Source organism: Ornithorhynchus anatinus, chromosome 5 (genome assembly GCF_004115215.2).
Source record: "Ornithorhynchus anatinus isolate Pmale09 chromosome 5, mOrnAna1.pri.v4, whole genome shotgun sequence".
NCBI classification, from domain to species: domain Eukaryota; kingdom Metazoa; phylum Chordata; class Mammalia; order Monotremata; family Ornithorhynchidae; genus Ornithorhynchus; species Ornithorhynchus anatinus.
This window is the reverse complement of record NC_041732.1, coordinates 66,443,465-66,457,580: the sequence shown is the minus strand read 5'-3', so window position 1 is coordinate 66,457,580 and position 14,116 is coordinate 66,443,465. Positions and strand designations below refer to the sequence as shown.

Sequence of the window (14,116 nt, the reverse complement as noted above, 5' to 3'; positions counted from 1 at the left end):
GTCTCCCGGAAGTGTGGTGCTTGCCCTGCTCCTCGGTTTCCCCTCCGTAGGAATCTCTACGCTCCCCTCCCCCCCTTTACACCTCAGAGTTATATGGTTGTGAATCGGAGAATAATAACTGTGGTATTTAAATGCTTACTATGTGCCAAGCCCTGTACTAAGCCCCGGGGTGGATACAAGCAAATTGGGTTGGACACCGTCCCTGTCCCATGTGGGGCTCACAGTCTCAATCCCCATTTTACAGATGAGGTAACTGAGGCCCAGAGAAGTGAAGTGATTTCTGATTCCCAGGTCCATGCTCTATCCACTACTCCAAGGATGAGCAGCCATCCTCAAAGAAAATTTTATAAGCACAGACAGAGAGAGAGAGGAGTTGTTGCCAGCTGTTATTATTCATTAATAAGCTTGAGAGACTTGACCCCATTCAGCTTATTTAAGAAGGCTTGTCTCACAATCGTGCCATAGATAAAAAATAAAATAAAGAAACTGCCATAAATAAAGGTCGTTCCTCTAAACTGATGATTGTGATGTTTGCCACCCAGTGGCCTCTGGGAGTGTACAAAGTCTGACTCCCCTCAGGTTGCCAAGGCTAAACACGAAGGCCAGTATCTGGCCTCGTTTCCTCTTTTCAAGTCCCCATCAACCCCAGCCGCTCCTTCGGAGCTAAGGACGTTCTTCAGTGGCTTTGGTCTTTTTCTCTCTGCCAGATTGTTGGGATAATCACCCGGCACAACCTGACCCATGAGTTTCTCCAGAGCAGACTAAGGCAGCACTACCACGCCATCTGACCTCCCTCATCCCTCGCCCATCCACAAGGCAGCCCTTCCCATCCCGAAGATGCGCAGAGGGGGCCCGCTCTCTCTGCCCCCGGCCTCGGCCATCCCAGGACGCAGAGGATTCATCAGTTGGTTTCATCCCCCTCGCATCGAGAGCCTGGAGACCTCAGAAACGTTTCGCTGGTCAGAGGCGGGAGAAACTGTGAGGAATACCATCTGGCCCCATCGGAGAGGTTTGGTCTCCCCGAATACCTCTGAGGAAGAGCTTCTTTCATTTGTCCTGGCTCCCCTTTGCATGACACCCGCCTCGGTACCGCCTGCGGCGATACTTGAGGGTCAGCGGTTAGAACCGGTCCCTGCCTAAGCCAGGCCTTAAGCCCACTGCAGTAGGAAACTTGAAGCGTGATTTCTCTCGTCCTCCTCCATGCAGCTTTTCTTCCTCCCTGGAGGGGAATGCAGCTGATGCCTTACTGACTGCGCAGGAGGTGTGGTTAAGGCTGTTGCCGTGGTGATGGCGACTACCAAAGGAAAGAGGATCACTCATTTTAGGAAGTGGAAACATCCACTTCCCAGAAACCCTTTCCCGGTTAGGGGCCGCCATGTGTTTTGTGGGCTTTTGGGTTTTTGTTTTTTTTTAATCAAAAGGCATGTACTTTCTTTTCAGGGGTCAGCAAGTGCTCTATTCTTAGGGCCTGGGGCACAAGGCAGGACCCCAAAGCATTGGAATCCAGGAGTGTTTGGGGTGCAGATAGATGTAGCCCCTTTCCTCTGTCCTTCAATCCCAAACCCTTGAGTGGTCCCCAAACTCCCGTCTTCACCGCCATTGGCATTGCCTGGGGCTTGGGAGGCTTGGCTTGGCTCTCTCCTCCCTTTCCTCCCCCAGGGGATTCAGCATTTCCAAGGGCTGGCTCATCAGTTCCATGGTGCCCCTGCCTCTTTAGAATCTAGCATCCAAAACCAACATTAATGGAGCAGGAGGACACTGGAATGATATGAAGTGTCGTCAGGTTGGTAAGGGGAGACACCTGTTTCGCGCTCTGAACAATCAGGAGCACGTTCGCTAAGCAGGGTCAGCCGCAGGGCGACCCCAAGCCAACGCGAGGCCCTTTTCCGAGAATCATCTGCAGGAAGCTGGTCGCCGATGGTCCAGGCTGTCACTGGCAGCCAATATGCCCTAGTTCCTCCCTTACACTCCAGAGTGAAAGGTTTCTAGTGGTGTGGGGGGCGGCCCACCTGTTTCCTTTTTGTGGCTGTCTGTCTTCTCTTCCTTCTCTCCTTGTGTCCTCCCAGCTGTCACATCTCTTGGTTTCCCAGCCCCTTAGACAGGTGTGATCTCTAGCCTCAAGTTAAGGTGGGGCGGGATCTCCTTTGCCCCCATAAGTGGCCTGGAGGCAGGGGTCGCCGCTGTCGGTGCCGAGGAGGTCAGAGAGATGAAGTCCCTGCTGATGGATTGTCTCGTACCACCGGCAAGGTTCAGGGATGAGTCACGGCGGTGTGATCGAGCTGCTTGTTTGACCCTCCTACCCGAGGGTTCCCGGGTATGGGGGAAGAGCCCCTGAACCTGGGCACCCCATCAGAAACCTCCAGGGATCTGGGAGTATTTTGGGACCAAAAAGCCAAAACCAGAGACCTAATTGTGTCCTGTGGTCCCCATTTTGTTTCCTGCCGGAGACCAGGTGCCGTAGTACCCTGTACCCTTTCAAAAATAATGATTTTTTTGTGGAATTTCACTGAGCGTTTTGGAAGCCTCCCGCACTCTAAAGACTGTGAAGGGCCAAGGTTGTTATGGTGTCTTAGAGGATCTCCCATGCCCTGCCGTTCTTTTCCCACTCACTTTTCACCTCGCCCCTGCTTTTCCCAGCTCAGGTGCCAGAGACGTCCTTCTCGCCCCTCTCTTCCATTTCCTTTCAGCACAGACAGTCTGCATTCGGCTGTGTCCTGGCTGTCCCCGAGGCTATCGTTTGTGTTTGTGTGTGTGCGCGCACGTGTTAGTGTGTTTTGATCATCTCTCTCCTCTGCCCAAGCTGTTACTGTGGGCTGTACCAGCTGACGCCATACCCCAACCGATGCGGACTTGGCCCAGGATGCCAAGCGGACACCCAGGTCCCGACCTACTGCAGTGCCCCTTCTTGAGGGCATCCAGGCAGGCAAAAGAATGATCCAGGTTTCTCTGGGGACTTAGGTTCCAGCCTCTCTGCTCGTTCCCTCTCTCTCTTCTGCCCTTCCCGAGGCCTGGGGACCTCAGCTTCTCCACCCGTAAGAAATATACTGGAAATCTCATGACCACAAACGCCCTTGTTCTATTAAAGAAACCGTCCCTCTGAGGATCCACCCCGCTCTCCACCCCAGAGACGGGTAACCTCGTACCTCCCCGCTGCAGGCCGCAGCTTGTCATTGATGGGGTTAAGGATGTATTTCTTCCCCAGGGTGGGATTCCAGAATGACCCGTGTCAGAGGGCATGGCTCTCATCTCTGCGGCCGAGGAGTCGTCAAATCTGGACCTCGGCTCTCTAACGTAAGCCCCCGGTATGGTTGGCCCACGCTCTCGTTTGGACAGGCCGTTTCCTCCTAGAGCCGCCTGCTGAGCGGAAGTGACCCTTCTAACGGGGCTGTCTTGTGCCGCTTTCCCAGAACCAAACCAAGCTAGCGGTGCCGGGAAGGCCCCGGGCGAGAGACAGGACCAACCCCTCCTGGGACCCCGGGCTGATTTCACGTGCAGTATTGCCTAGTAGCGCCTCCGTCTCTTCAGCCGTTCCTTCGGGAGCAACCTCCCGTTTTTATTTCCCGTTTGCACTGTTTGTCTCTAAAAAGATGTAAGCTAATTCCACTGTGTATATAAATGGTATTTTTTTAATTTGTACAAATCTATTTTTATTTGAACTTTCAGCACTTGGACGTTCACACTGTAGCCATAACATGCCTAAGAGTCCAACACCCCCGCTGCCTCCTTCGGGGGCTTGCCGGCAGCGGTCTCTTCCCCCAAGTGCGACCTACTCTTTCAACTTGTTAATTTATTTGTTTCTTACGATCACGGTCTGTACAAAGCATAAAGGCGGGAACAAACTTTGGAGTCTCAGTACTCTTTTTTTCAAAAAATCTCTACAGAACTAAATCGAATTAGCTGTCGTGTTTACTCCAGTGCTGGGTCTGCATTTTAGGATCAGTTGGGAGGAACCCAACCTCTGCCTGTCACTTCCAAGACAAGGGTATTTAGTGAGCATGTACTGTGTGGAGAGCACCGTGCTAAACGCGGGAGAATAATAATAATAAATATGATATTATGTACTTGTTAAGCACTGGGGAAAGGTAAAAGTTAATCAGGTTGGCTACAGTCCCTCTCCTAGGGCTCACATTCTAAGTAGGAGGAAGAACAAATACTGATTCCCTGTTTACAGCTGAAGAAACTCTGGCACGGAGAAGGTAAATTATTTTTCCAAGGTCGCACAGAAGGCAACAGGCAGAGCTGGAGTTAGACCCCAAATGCTCTGATTCCCGGGCCCGTACTCTTTCCACTGGGCCACGCTGCTTCCCACCTATATTATAATAGAGTGAGTAGACATGACGGTTGTCTTTAAGAATATATTGTAGCTTTGCTCTGGCTAGTCCCTTTCTCTCTCCTTTTTTTTTAATGGTATTTGTAGTAAGTGCTGAGCTACTTAATCGCTTACTATGTGCCAGGCACTGTAGCAATTGTTGAGCTAGATACAAGTTAGATTGGACTCAGTCTATGTCCCATGTGTGGCTCGCGGCCTTAATCCCCATTGTATCGATGAGGTACCTGAGGAACAGAGAAGTGAAATGACTTTCCTAAAGTCACACAACAGGCAAGTGTCAGAGCTGGGATTAGAACCCTGGTCCTTCCAACTCGCAGGCTTGTGCTCCAGTCCCCGTTATTTTCCTTCCCACTGAGGCTTTGCGGAAAGAGGCGTAGGTAAGGCAGACTTCGGTTACGAGAGAAGCAGTATGGCTTAGTGGATAGAGCAAGGACCGGGGAGTCAGACCTGGCTTCTAATTCCGGCTCTACCATTTGCTGAGTAACCTTGGGCAAGTCACTTCACTTCTGCGTACCTCAGTAACCTCAAACTGTCAAATGGGAATTAAGACAGCCCCATGTGGGATAGGGACTGTCCAACAATTTTCTTGTATCTCAGCACTTAGTACAGTGCTTGGAACGTTAGTAAGTGCTTAAAAAATACCGCCATTATTATTATTAGCAATAGTGGATTCCATCTGACGATACAACTTTTGAAGACTTGTAACCTACAACGTTAGCTCTGATCCCAACCACATTTATTAAAGGTATCTATCTGAGATAAGGCCAGACCTCCCTGCTCACTAAGCCAAAAAACGAAAAAAAAAACCAAACCATAGTTCTGTCTTTAGCAAATAAACCCTGGTCTCCCACAGCCACTCTTTCCCATACACTCAAACACAGGAATAGAAAAGAGAAGTAAAACTGAAAAAACTGTAAAAGCTATTTTACAGTTAAGCCTTGGTCAGAGTGAGCTAGAGTTGATTTTCATCATCATTATGGAATTGATTAAGGACTTATTTCATGGTGAATGCTATCGTGCATAAAAGGTTATGGAATCAGATACAGTCCTTGTCCCGTATGAGGCTCCTAATCCATCTTCTCCCCTCCCCCACACACCTCCTTCCTTTACAGATGAGGAAACTGAGGCGCAGGGAGATGAAGTGATTTGCCTAAGATTGCACAGCAGACAAGGGGCAGAGCTAAGTCTCAAAACTGGGCCTCCTGACTGTTTCTTGCTCCTTCCGCTGGGTCACCTGGACCTCTCTGTGGTTAAAATTACTGAGCTTCTGTTGTGGATATAGCCATGCATTAGATCTTTTGCTGTCTTAGTTCAGATCACCGTACTACAGCACTTGGGAGAGAACAATACTAAAAAGTGGGTATAACCAAATCCTTCCCGAAAGGGTCTTACAGATGGGGGAGGAGCTTGGATTTTTAAATTGGGAAAGGATGTGGTGTCATACAGTAGTGTCTCTTCCATCAAGGGGGAATCTAACTTGCTTTCTACTGTGTGTTTGAAGATCATGCCGAAAGCTGGCTTCCTGATTTTATTGCTTTAGTTTCTACTCCTTCCTACCTCTTATAGCCACTTACTAATCAAAGTTTCTGTGCTCCCTCGAGAGTCTAAAACTAGAGTCGCAGTGGGCCCTCCCTGAACTTTCCCCTCTCCCCTCCGGGCTCAGGGCCACTTCCTTCTTACTTGGTCTCGTAGTGGGCACTGTGCTTTATCAGGGAGGGTTTCTAAAGTCGTCTGCCCTTGCCTCAGAATCCCCTCCCTGTTCAAAAGCCAGAGGCATAGCTCAGAAGGAGAGAAACAGAGCAGCCACGATTTCCCCAGGGTGATTCTGCAGGCTAGGAACAGTCTCCAGGGGTGAAGAGTCCCAGGTCCCTTCTCAGAAAAACAGGTTAATGGTGTCCAAACTTCACTCTGCTGTTAGGAACATTTTCCTCAAAAGACCAGTCCTTTTTTAACGGTGTTTAAGCGCTTACTATGCATCAGATACTGTTCTAAGTTCTGGGGTAGATTGGATGCAATCTCTGTGAGGCTCACAGTCTAAGTAGGAGTCCTTTATCTCCCCACTCCTCAAACACTTCCAATGGTTGCCCATCCACTTCTACATCAAACAGTAACTCCTTACCCTTGGCTTTAAGATACTCAAATAGCCTCTTCCTCTTTCCTCATCTCACTGATCTGCTACAACCCAGACTGCACAGTCTAGTCCTCGAACATCAACCTGCTCTCTGTACCTTGATCTCATCTATCCCACCGCCAACCCCTTGGCCACATCTCCCTTCCCCTTCCTATCCGACAGTCCACTTTCCCCACCTTCAAAACCCTCTCAAAATCGTAGGGTCTTTCTTAAGCCCTCTTTTCCCCTAACCACCCTCCCTTCTGCTCCACTAGGCACTTGACCTTGTGCCCTTTTAGCACCGATACTCACTGCAGCCTCACGGCACTTATTTCCGCATCCTTATATTCTGCTATTTCCCTCCCTATAATATATTTTAGTGTCTGTCTCCCCTCTGAAGACTGTGAGCTCGTTGTGGGCAGGAAACATATTTCCCAACTCTGCTGTATTGTACTCTTCCAACTGCTTAGTACAATGGTCTGCATGCAGCAAGCACTCAATAAATACTGTTGATTGAGAACATATTCCTTCAGGTATAACCTACAGGAAAAAAAAAACCCCAATATGGATCAATTTCATTATTACCACCATCTCACTAGAATGAAAATTTGGGGTTTTTTGTTTTGTTTTCCCAGCCATTGACTCATATGTAGGGCAACATATCACTAAGGAATTTCAATACAACAGACAGAACAGGAGAGCCCCCAGTTCTTGTGATATTGGTGTTTGGGATCGGGATTGTGTCTAATTCCCATCTGTGTATTCTCTCCTGGCTCTTAGTAGTGTCTTGCACACTGCAAGCACTTAATAAATGCTATTACTTTACTACTGGTTCGATATTTACCGTGAAACTACTATTTCAGAAGCATAACTTTGGTTTCGAAGATAATGAATTCCTAGTGGAGATGAAAGTAAAAAACTACGGCCGATGGGATGGGGAGATTATACGATGCACGAGATATCAGAAAAACCCTCGAAAAAAAATCCGAGTGTTTACGTAGATGTGTTGTAAAACGTGTCGGTGGTAATTGAAGTCAGAACAACGGGAATTGAGGCTTGCAGGCTGATTTCTATTTGTTTCCTGTGCCGTTCCGTGAGAAGCGGTGCGTGGGGCTAATGACTTCCCAAGGCGAACGGGGGCAGGACCTCGTTGCCCGCCCGAGTCTGACAAAGTGGGACGAGGCCTAAATCTGGCTATCCCTGGCCTAAATCCGGCTCTCCTCGCCCGGGAGACAGAAAGAGAATCACACCCTCCCCCGAGCGCTTCTTCTGTCCAGAGTGCTGAAGGCATATTTATTCTCAAACCGCGGCGAGCAGTCATCCTTGGTCAGATTTAATGTAAGAAAACAAAACAAACACAGAAAGCCACGGTGAAATCGTTCTATCTACATTGAAAAGGATCAGTCGTGAAATGGCACCGGGAGATGGCAGTTGGAACCGTGGGTTCAAGTCTCGGGCCGGACCGAGGATATGAAGCCTCTAGGGTCTGAGCGAAATCAGCAGGCCGTGTCGCCTCTGGGGCAGTTATCTTTGAGACTACAAAAAAACACAGATACGATTGGCTAGCAACAGCATCCCAACCTTGACAACCTTGGACATCGGATGGTGAGCTGAGAGCTGATAGTTAAAAATGAATCTTTGAAAGGCCATGGTGAATAAAGACTTGTCCTGGATCTACTCCTTTAGTGATCCTTCAGTCTTACCAGGCCCGGCCAACTGTTGATAGGGGTTTGTGGCCCTTTCTCTTCCTTTTACCCTAATGTTCTTTGAGGCAAATTTCCTTTGCATTCAACCCAGCCTGACCGAATCTCCAAACTGATGCTAACTTTGTTCCCTTGGATCAAAACTCATCACCCCAAATCATTACCCTTCCCAGAATGATCAGAATGGGAGCAACCTTGGAGGAAGCTAGACCTCTCCCCGCATTTTGAATGGTATTTGTTACTCGCTGACTATGTTCCAGGCGCTGTACTGAACGCTTAGGTAGATATGAGCTAATCAGGTTGGACGCCACCTATGTCCCCGTTTTACTTTGAGGTAACTGAGGCACAGAGAAGTGGCTTAACTGAGGCACAGAGAAGTGGCTTCCCCCGGGTCACGGAGCAGACAAGTGGCAGAGCCGGGATTAGAACCCGGGTCCTTCTGACTCCCAGGCCCGTGCTCTGTTCACTAGGCCACACTGCCTCTCGTGTGGGAACCGAGTCCACGCCGGAGTCAGGTAAAAGTACAGTCCTAGAAGAGTTCGATTCCCCAGAGCTTTGGGGGCTGGAGACGGCAACCTCATTCTCTCTAGCCATGCACCCAGGAAGAGAGTTAACCTCGCAGGGAAGCCTGCGATAATAATAATGGTATTTGTTAAGCACCTACTATGTGCCAAGCACTGTTCTAAACACTGGAGTAGACACAAGGTAGTCAGGTTGTCCCTCGTGGGGCTCACAGTCTTCATCCCCATTTTACAGATGAGGTATCTGAGGCACAGGGAAGGTAAAGTCACACAACTGACCAGTGGCAGAGCCGGGATTAGAACCCATGACTTCTGACTCCCAAGCTCAGGCTCTTTCCACTAATCCACGCTGCATCTATCCGGCCTGGGACACCTAGGGAATCTCAGAGGAGAACGTGCCTCATTAACCCCCCTCGGACTTCTCTGGGTCATAAATTCCTCCTTCGAGGCCCCAGGGTCTCCGTAGTCATTCGTTCAATCATTCCATCGTATATAATAATAATGTTGGTATTTGTTAAGTGCTTACTATGGGCAGAGCACTGTTCTAAGCGCTGGGGCAGATACAGGGTAATCAGTTTGTCCCACGTGAGGCTCACAGATAATCCTCATTTTACAGATGAGGTAATTGAGGCACAGAGAAGTTAAGTGACTTGCCCACAGTCACACAGCTGACAAGTGGCAGAGCCGGGAGTCGAATCCATGACCTCTGATTCCGAAGCCCACGCTCTTTTCAGTGAGCCACACCGCTTCTCCGTGAGCACCCACTGTGCGCAGAGCACTGTAGTAAGGGCATACGTCCTTCCTCTCTGCACCCCAGCACCCCCTCCCCAGCTTCCGACCCCTCTTACCCGATAGCTGTTGCAACCGAGTCCGCTCTGGGCTCCAATTCTGTCAATGCGACTCCCAAAACAGCTGGAGAATCTCCTTAGGCTGCGGGGACCGGTCAGAAGGGTCCGGAGTTTGTTCTTCAAGAGGGCGGCTCTCTCGGGCTGCTCCCAAGGGCCCCGTCCGAGGGCCCCGTCCCTTTGGGCCGGACTAACGTCCCCGGACCAGGGCGACAGGGGGTTGAGGGCCGCCCCGATTTCGTCGTTCTGTTCATTAAATCCTTGCGAGGGCACGGCCGCCTCTTCCGAGGGCATCTTGTCCTCCAGACGGTCCAGCAAGGCCTAAAGGAGAGAGAAAGAGAGGAGAGAGGGCAAGGCCCGCTGGCCTCCAGGAGGGCCTGTCCCGGGCCTGCCGGAGCTCGGCCTTACCTTGAAATCCACCAGGTCGCTGTTGGGCACGGCCTCGTAGATGGGGTTGGCCAGGCCTTGACCTTGGAGCTGCAAGGTCAGGAGGAGCAGCATGCCAGCGCAGATGGCGGTGCAAAGGCCCATCCCGGAGTGGGGCTTTCTCTCTCTTTCTATCTCCCTCTCTTTTCTCTCTTTCTCTCCTGGAGCCTGGTCCCGTAGTTCTTGAGGCTCTTGGCTCCCCGGCCTCCCCTTTATATGCCCCCGGCGACACCCCGGGCCCGCCCAAGGACCGGACCCCTCCCCATTCCGTCACTCGAGGGCGATGAAGGAGCCGCTGCTGGGAGCCGGGGGAAGATGCCCTTTTAAAGTTATGGGACAGTCCCGGCCGCTCCGTAGGGGCAGCTTTGGCCCTTGACTGGCTGCCCCAGCCCGGGGACCCTTTTCTGCGGGAGGCGCATTCCTGCCGATTTGCTCTGAGAGGTTTCACACATCCAAGGTGTGAAAGGAGCAAAGGATCCCCTATTATCTCGCAAAGATGCCTCTGGACTCTCGCTTCCTTCCAGTGGAAACAATTTGGCTAGCCCAGGATGGCTGGCCAGAGCCCATCTCTCCCCGCCCTTAGGGCTCGGTCGGTCAAGAGACCCAAATAAGGATGAGAGCGGGGCCCTCCAGGCTTCCCCGATTAGCCCCGAGGCCTAGTCCCTCTTTCCCTCCGTTCTCTCTCCCCTCCCTCAGCAAGGGTCCTCACTAGCCCCTCGAAGGGGGGCATCGCTGTGGAGTGTCAAGGAGGGGGCAGGGGCACGAGGGGAGGAGCCACCCCCACATCCCCACTCCAAGCATCAGCGGAAAGAAATGCTCTTCCCGGCTCGGACTCTGCCAGGAGGTGTCGATTGAGAGGCGAGCACAGCGGATGCCAGAACTGCCATTCCATTGTGGTGCCGTGTCCTGGAGCCCAGCCAGCAGAGGTTTGAGGCGTGATGAAGACCCCACCCGTCCTCTCTTTGCAGGAACGAAGCCACCCGCGTTATCTGGGGCAATAGATGGGCCGGAAGCCGGGGAGAGTGGCACCGGACGCCCTAGGTTATGTCCAGCTCCCGGGTTCTGGCTTTCTCCGTGGCTGTGGGTGACACCTCTGGTTCAATAGGTCAACCGACCGCATTTATTGAGCGCTTACACTGTGCGGAGCACTGTACTAAGCTCTTGGGTGAGTACGATATGAGAGTCGGTAGACACGTTCCCTGACCGCAAGAAGGTTGCAGTCTAGTGGGGGAGACAGGCGTCGATATAAATCAATACCTTTCGGATATCGATCAGTGGTATTTATTGAATATTTACTATGTGCAGAGCCCTGTACTACGCTCTGTACCCCAAAATTAGTAGACACATTCCCTGCCCAATAACCAGTTCACACTCTAGATACGCACAGAAATGCCGTAGGGCCGAGGGTGGGGTAAATAAAGGGTGAAAATCTAAGGGCAAGTGTGCTCACTGTGGGCAGGGAATATGTCTTGTTGAATTGTACTCTTTCAAGCGCTTAGTACAGTGCTCTGCACACTGTAAGCCCTCAATAAATATGATCGATTGATTGAAGTGGAGGGATCTAGGATGATTATCTTTACACGGTGGAGGAAGAGAGAGGGACCGGAATAGAGGCGGGGGGTGGATTTAGCAAAGAGTCTTACCAGCAAATCTCATTGCTTAGTTTTTTTAACGATATATGTTAAGCGCTGACTATGTACCAGACACTGTCCTAAGCGCTGGGGTAGATACAAGCTAATCAGGTCGGATACAGTCCCTGTCCCGCATAGGGCTCACAGTCTTAGTCTCCGTTTTACAGGTCAGGTAACCGAAGCAGAGAGAAGTGACTTGTCACACAGCCGACGAGTGACGGAGCTGGGATTAGAACCCAAGTCCTTCTGACTCCCAGGTCCGTGCTCTCTCCACTGGGCCATGCTGTTGCTTAGTGCTTCAGTTTCCCAACTTGTTCCCTCCCTTCCCCCCTCCACTAAGGTTGTCGGGAGCAGGAGGGAGGTCGTATCGGGAAGGGTAAGTCTGAGCTCATCACAATATGGTGAGGAAAAGAAGACTGGGCGCCATCGTGTCCCTCTAGAAATGGTCTTCTCAGTCACTCTGAGGTGGTTGACCTGAGCCAGCTGACAGGGATCTGGCATCTGAAGAGGTGGCAGGTTTGGCGAGCGGTGGCCAAAGGCGGAAATGATTCTAGAGGTCGAACTTGGCGGATGGCACTGCCCCGAAAGACAGGGTTATTATTAGCAAGGTTGACCCTGCACTTTTCCATGCTGCGGGGGCTCTGCCATCCTGCTCGAGCCCGTCACTGGAGCTCCTGGAGCTGTGAGCACCTGCACGTCTGGGCGAGGTGGGCCTTTAGTTGGCCAAGGGGGTCCTGGCAGGAGGCCGGATAGATCTGAGAAGACGCCTCGGATGCGGGGCATCCTGCGACTTGCTTCTCCACCGAACCCCTTGGGAAATCAGGAGCCGTGGTGAGGTGAGCCCAGGTCTCTGTCCAAGGTTCCAGAGAGGGAGTTGGGCAATTCGTCTCTCTCTATGTTCAAGCCCATTTCTTTCTCCCATAGAGAGCAAGAGAATAATAATAACAATAATTGTGGCATTTGTTAGTGGCTTACTATGTGCCAAGGACTGTACTAAGCGCTGGGATAGATACACGATAATCAGGGCCCCACACGGGGCTAACAGACTAAGTAGGAGGGAGAACTGGTATTCAATCCCCATTTTGCAGATGAGACTCTTGACTTCAAAGCTCTTCATCACCTCGCCCCCTTCTACCTCACCTGCCTTCTCTCCTTCTCCAGCTCACCCCGTACACTGGCTCCTCGGCCGCTGACCTCCTTTCTGTGCCTCGTTCTCCCCTGTCCTGCCGTCCACCCCTGGCCCACGCCCTACCACTGACCTGGAATGCCCTCCCTCCTCACAACTAACTCTCTTCCCCTCTTCAAAGCCCTACTGAGAGCTCACCTCCTCCAGGAGGTCTTCCCAGACTGAACCCTCCCTTTCCCTCTGCCCCTCCCCTCCTCCCCCTTGCCCCTCTTCCCTCCCTCTGCTCTATCCCCTTCCCCTCCCCACAGCACTTGTGTATATTTGTATATATTTATTTATTACTCTATTTTATTGATGATGTGTATATATCTATGATTCTATTGATCTATTTTGATGATATTGCTGCCTAACTACTTGTTTTGTTCTGCTGTCTGTCTCCCCCTTTTAGACCGAGAGCCCGTTGTTGGGTAGGGACGGTCTCTATCTGTTGCCGAACTGTACATTCCAAGTGCTTAGTACAGTGCTCTGAGCACAGTAAGTGCTCAATAAATACAATTGAATGAATGAATGAATAACTGAGGCACAGAGAAGTTAAGTAATTTGCCCAAGGTCCCATAGCAGAAAAGTGGGAGAGTCAGAATTAGAGCCCAGGTCCTCTGCCTCCCAGGCCTGTATTTTTTCCACTAGGCAAAGCAGCTTAGCCTTGCTTTCCAAGGGGTGGGGGGCACATATATAACTAACTTTGGATTCTCCACTGAGGAGCAGGAGAACAAGGGTAATCAGAATCCTTGGATAATCCCAAAGCCTCCTTTCAAGCCTTTTGTTTCAACCACCTTCCATGAAAAAAACCCTTCTTACAGACAAGAAGTGATAGAGGCTGTGTGGAATTTCCCCTCCTCTTTCTGCTATTGGAAATAGAGTAAAGAATCTCCAAATCTAGGAGAAACATACTGTTTCAGAGTTTCCCAGAATTCGGTTCTGGGGAAGAAGGGTTAAAGAAAATGAGAAGCAGGATGGCCTGGTGGATAGAGCATAGGATTAGGAGTCAAGAGACCCGGGCTCTCACTCCAGCTCTATCACTCGCCTCAATCAATCATTCAATCAATCAATAATATTTTATTAGAGAGAGTGCAGTACAACGGAGTTGGTAGATACGTTCTCTGACCACTACGAGTTTACAGTCTCGAGTCGGGCTTCAAGTATAGAGGGATTGTCACCTATAATCTTGAACAAGTCACAAGTTTTCAATGCCTCAGTTTCCTCATCTCTAAAAACAAGGAATTAATCACCGGTTCTCCTTCCCTTTAAATTATGAGCCCCATGTGGAATCTGATCTGCGCCTGATCTGATTATCCTGAATCCACCCTCAGTACATAACACAGTGCTTGGTACATAGTGATGAATGGGGTATGTGTAGACAACAT

General features: G+C 50.6%; 2 protein-coding genes across 2 annotated transcripts in view; one reads left to right on the top strand and one right to left on the bottom strand.

Moving 5' to 3' along the window:
* The window catches only part of CLCN6 (chloride voltage-gated channel 6), a 30,705-nt gene extending 26,863 nt beyond the window's left edge, over nucleotides 1–3,842 (top strand). The window contains exon 23 of the mRNA XM_029065661.1: nucleotides 708–3,842. Within this exon, the coding sequence (XP_028921494.1) occupies nucleotides 708–788 (81 nt within the window). The 3' untranslated portion in view covers nucleotides 789–3,842. The remainder of the gene's footprint in view (nucleotides 1–707) is intronic.
* A 3,909-nt stretch (nucleotides 3,843–7,751) lies between these two features.
* NPPA (natriuretic peptide A) lies at nucleotides 7,752–10,114 on the bottom strand. Its single transcript, XM_007659403.2, has 3 exons — nucleotides 9,918–10,114; nucleotides 9,513–9,830; nucleotides 7,752–7,976 (listed from the first exon to the last, which is right to left on the bottom strand). Exons 1-3 carry the CDS (start codon nucleotides 10,038–10,040, stop codon nucleotides 7,965–7,967), a joined length of 453 nt encoding a protein of 150 aa, XP_007657593.1. The 5' UTR covers nucleotides 10,041–10,114; the 3' UTR covers nucleotides 7,752–7,964.
* Nucleotides 10,115–14,116: the final 4,002 nt, after the last annotated feature.

Bases quoted from the DNA above. Each gene is read 5' to 3' on its own strand.
- NPPA (XM_007659403.2), bottom strand. From the start codon at position 10,040: ATGGGCCTTTGCACCGCCATCTGCGCTGGCATGCTGCTCCTCCTGACC. The intron at 9,831-9,917 runs GTAAGGCCGAGC...TCTCTCCTTTAG, and splicing joins GCGACCTGGTGGATTTCAAG to GCCTTGCTGGACCGTCTGGA.